The following is a 4,023-nucleotide window of genomic DNA, read 5'->3' as shown; positions in this document are numbered from 1 at the left end:
GGGCAAATATTTCTGACTCACGAAGCCTTTTGCAGTATTAGTTGGGAGCAATTTCTTTTGTCCTCTCTCTCAGTGCACATGAACAGACTATAAAGACACCAGATTGCTGCAAATCAGGGAAGAGGAAGGAGACTGGTTTAGGAAAAAAAAAAAAAAAAAAAGAGAGAGAACAATTTCGAATGAAATATATGCAACCCACGTTTCTTAGTTTTGTAAAGGCATTTATTTACTCTATGAAAATAATGTACAATAAATAATTTGTCATTTACTATTAAAAGATTTTAATAAATAGTCTACATCTAAAACTTAAAAAGAGGAAAGAAAATTCCTCTGTTTATTATTATTATTATCATTATCATTTTATTAGGAAATCTAAAAGTCTCTTTCTGATTCCTGAGAAAGTCACTTGAAGGATTTACAAATGTTTTCTCTCGAGGCCTGACATGTCTGATGTGCGTGAGAACAATCGGGCGCCGTCTTTAAAATAAATAAGAAATAAGCCTGTAATTAAGAACCTGGCTTTAATTACAAAATAATAATAAAAACCCCTACTCTTTTATGTGAGCCTTGTAAAAAAATAAATACTGCGACTGTGATTCGGGTCCTGCAACGCGAGTCTCGGAAGAAAGAGTTTGGGGCGCGGGGGGGGGTGATTGAACGAATGGTGGCCTCGGGGGCGTTTTCGGGGGGCGCCCCCCCCTCCCCGCAGCCGGGGGCAGCTGGCGGCGGGGCCGGGGGCGCCTCGGCCTGGCGGGGCAGCAGCGGCAGGCGGGGAGCGGGCCCGCTACTGGAAATTCAGCTGCTGCAGCTCTGCAGCGCAAAGTGCGCTTGCAAAGAAGTCCAGGTCTTCCTCGGAGAAGTGGACGGGGCTCCCCAGGGAGTCCTGCAGGTCGGGGGAGAGCTGCAGGCAGGGCTCTGCCGAGAAGATGCCCAGCTCCGGCAGCGAAGGCGAGTCCCGGCCGCCGGGGCGGGCGCGCTGCGGGCGGGAGGCGGCGGCGCGGGGCTGCGCCGGACTCCGGGGGCCCCCGGGCGGCTCGGGGCGCGCCTGGCCGCGGCTGGGCCCCATCGCGGGGCCGTCCTCGGCCTCGTCCAGGGGGTCGCTGCCCTCGTCCGGGCCGGGCAGAGGGCGTCCCCGTCGGGGGGCTCTTTGTGCCGCGTCTGCCGCTTGTGCTTCATGCGGCGGTTCTGGAACCAGACCTTGACTTGCCGCTCGGTCAGGTCGAGCAGAGCCGCGATCTCCACCCGGCGGGGCCTGCAGAGGTATTTGTTGAAGTGGAATTCCTTCTCCAGCTCCAGGAGCTGCGTGTTGGTGTACGCCGTCCGGAGGCCTCCTGGAGCCGCTGGTGTCTGCGAGCCCCTGGGTGTCTTAAACACACAAAACCGCACGTTGCAAAAGAGGGAGGGGGGCCGGTGCGCGGATGGAGGGTCTGGATCCGTCCCCTCCTTGCAGCGGGCAGGGCAGACCGTGCCCCGCACTACCGAGCGGGGGTGGGGGGAGGGTTGGGGAGCCGCTTCGAGAGAAGATAAATGTTTAATTAAGCTCTTCCCACTGTGGAAGAAGGTTGGAAATCGCTCTCCGGTACCCTTGCCCCCAAGGAGGAGAAAGGATTTTGCTCCCTGGCCTCTCCCTTTAGAGACCTTTCTTCTCTGCCCCCTTCGCAGACACGCAAACATGGGGAATTTCGACCCTTTTTTTTTTTTTTTTTTTTTTCCCCGCCAGTAGGTTAGGGACTGATGCTGTGGGCTTCGATTCCTGTATTATCTGGCCAATGTGGTGTCCGCCTTTCTGCCTGAACATTTTTTTTACCTGAACGGTGCTAGGAAAATACATAAACAGTTAATTACACTTACACATTTTGTCCCGGGGGAAGGAGGGTCCCTGGCCAGGGTTACTGAGCTCCCTGGCCAAGGGACGCCTTGGAGAGATGTTAGTTTGCCTGGGGGTTGGAGGATTTGGGGGTGTATCAGTTTTGCGATGGTGAGCTGTCTCTCCCCACTGTGCTGGTTGTTGAGGAGCCCTGCTCTCCGTCTTTCTGCCTCCTCATCTGCTCGCAGCAGCCTCAGAGTTACCCACCCGTCTTTCTTTCCTCCCTCCGCTCTTTTTTTTTTTTTTTTTTTTTTTTTCCCTCTAGGTTGTAAGGAAAATCAAGGCTGGGAGGGAAAGTCAAGAAAATGGAGCTGTGACTCAGCTGCCAAGTCCCCCCGCTGTAGCTCATAAAAAGCCCGACTCCCCCGGAAATCTCTTTGCTTTCGCAGAAGTTGCAGCAATTTCTCTTTTATTTGCGGGGGGGATAAAAACCCGTCCCGTCGGCGGTGTACATTGCTGCGGTGCATTTATTGCGTGACACAGTTTCGGGGAGGCAAAGTCTGCTGGGGAGCCAGGGCAAGGCTGCTGGTGGGACGGCGGGGACTGTTCATCATTCGAATCCTCTCCGATTCAGCAAACACCCCCTTCATCCCCTTATTATACGAACCTGCGGAGATCCTGCGGCAGGGATCGGCAACGAGGAAGATGATGGGGGGGAAGAGGAGGAAGACGAGGATGGAGCCTGGGTTGCTTTCTTGGACGATTTCTTCTCCTTCATCCAGGGGAATTCCGCTGCCAAGGGGCCGGGCTGTGCCGGAGGCTGGGGCTGGAGCAGGCCATGAGATGCTCTTTTTTGGCTCCTCGGTCTTCCTTGGCTGCTGGAACAAGGATTCAGGCTGAGGACGGTTTGCTCAAAAGGAGGAGGAATTAATGTCGAGTTCTTGATTGATGAAGTTTGAAATGTCTCCAGGACAGCGGGAAGAGACGTCAGGCACTCTGCGAGCGAAGGCTGGCTATTTATAAACCCGATCTCCCTCTCAAATTCAAAATTCATGGCTTTTCCAGGGCCCAGGCTTTAAAAAGCGGGGGGGGGAGGAAGGAGGAGGAAGAGAGGAAGAAATCTGAGGGCCTCAGTTTTTATGGCAGTGATGATGATGGTTCTCGGGCTTTTTATAATTGTTATATTGCTGATAATACAGGCGTATGGGGACCTTGCTCTATTAAACTCGAGACTGGGGCGAAATTGCAGCCAATTCGTGGTCACGTGGCCATCCGCGGCCAATGGCAGGCGGGGTCTGGTGGCAAACAGAACGCATTATTTTCTTTAATTGATTAAAAAAAAAAGGCGAGAGAAGATCCCCAGAAAAGCATCCCCGCCATCCCCCCTCGGCGGGCTGCGGGAGGCTCCGCGGGGCCAGCAGGCAAGGAGCTGCTGCCCGCACTGCCCGCACTGCCCGGTGCTGCCCGCAATTCCCGGTGCTGCCGGTGCCGGGCGGCTCCGCGGGGACACCGTCGCTGGGCTCGGGACATTTGGTTCCCCCCGGGGGAGGCGGACGTGGGAAAAGGGCCTTTGCCTGCCCGAGGTGCCCTCCCGCAGCCGGGGAGAAGGCCCCGAACCGCAGGCGAGCAGGGCCGTCGGCACCGCCGCGGGTACGGGCCCGCCGTGCGGATGCGTTGTGGGACGGTCCGGTCCGCAGGTTTGTGGCTGAGCCTGGGTATGAGGCGCTTAGGAAATCAAGTAATCGTTTACGTCAAGTCCAGGTAGATCGGCCAGATTTACCTCGTTAAACTACTTTTAAAGAAACAGCGCAATCCTGCTTCCAAAGCGACACTCAACGCACCCTTTACGCTTTCCTTAAAAGCCAAATGTGTTTTTAAGGTCACAGATACCTTTGAAATCGCATTTCTGCCTTCCCATCCTTTTTCTCCCCGTTTCTCCCTGCCAATGAACAGATCCACTTCCAGAGTTTACAAAATAAATAAAACGAAAAGTCATTTCCCAGGATGATTTTCTTTTTTTTTTTTTTCTTCTCTCTTTTTTTTTTCTTCTTTTTTTTTTTTATTCCTTCCTTTTTTTTTTTTTTTTTTTTTTTTTTTTTTTCCTTTTAAAGTGGCCAGGTCCACACAAACCGAAAAAAAGAGAGAAACGATCAATCTTTTTCTCAAAAGAATTTGACAGCTCAGCCTAACTCACTCAGCAAAGAACTTTGGCTTTT

The 4,023-nt window shown here is 53.0% G+C and overlaps 1 protein-coding gene across 1 annotated transcript; it reads right to left on the bottom strand.

Annotated features, from left to right (window-relative positions):
• Window positions 1-769: 769 nt before the first annotated feature.
• Window positions 770-3,027, bottom strand: HOXB2 (homeobox B2). The gene is given in 5 exon segments (XM_032202835.1): window positions 770-1,128; window positions 1,131-1,326; window positions 1,328-1,365; window position 1,688; window positions 2,475-3,027. Coding segments are annotated over 5 exon segments (966 nt in total). The 5' UTR covers window positions 2,862-3,027; the 3' UTR covers window positions 770-784.
• Window positions 3,028-4,023: the final 996 nt, after the last annotated feature.

Source organism: Aythya fuligula, chromosome 24 (genome assembly GCF_009819795.1).
Source record: "Aythya fuligula isolate bAytFul2 chromosome 24, bAytFul2.pri, whole genome shotgun sequence".
NCBI lineage: Eukaryota > Metazoa > Chordata > Aves > Anseriformes > Anatidae > Aythya > Aythya fuligula.
Note: the sequence above shows the minus strand (reverse complement) of the source record. Positions and strands in the feature narration are given on the sequence as shown.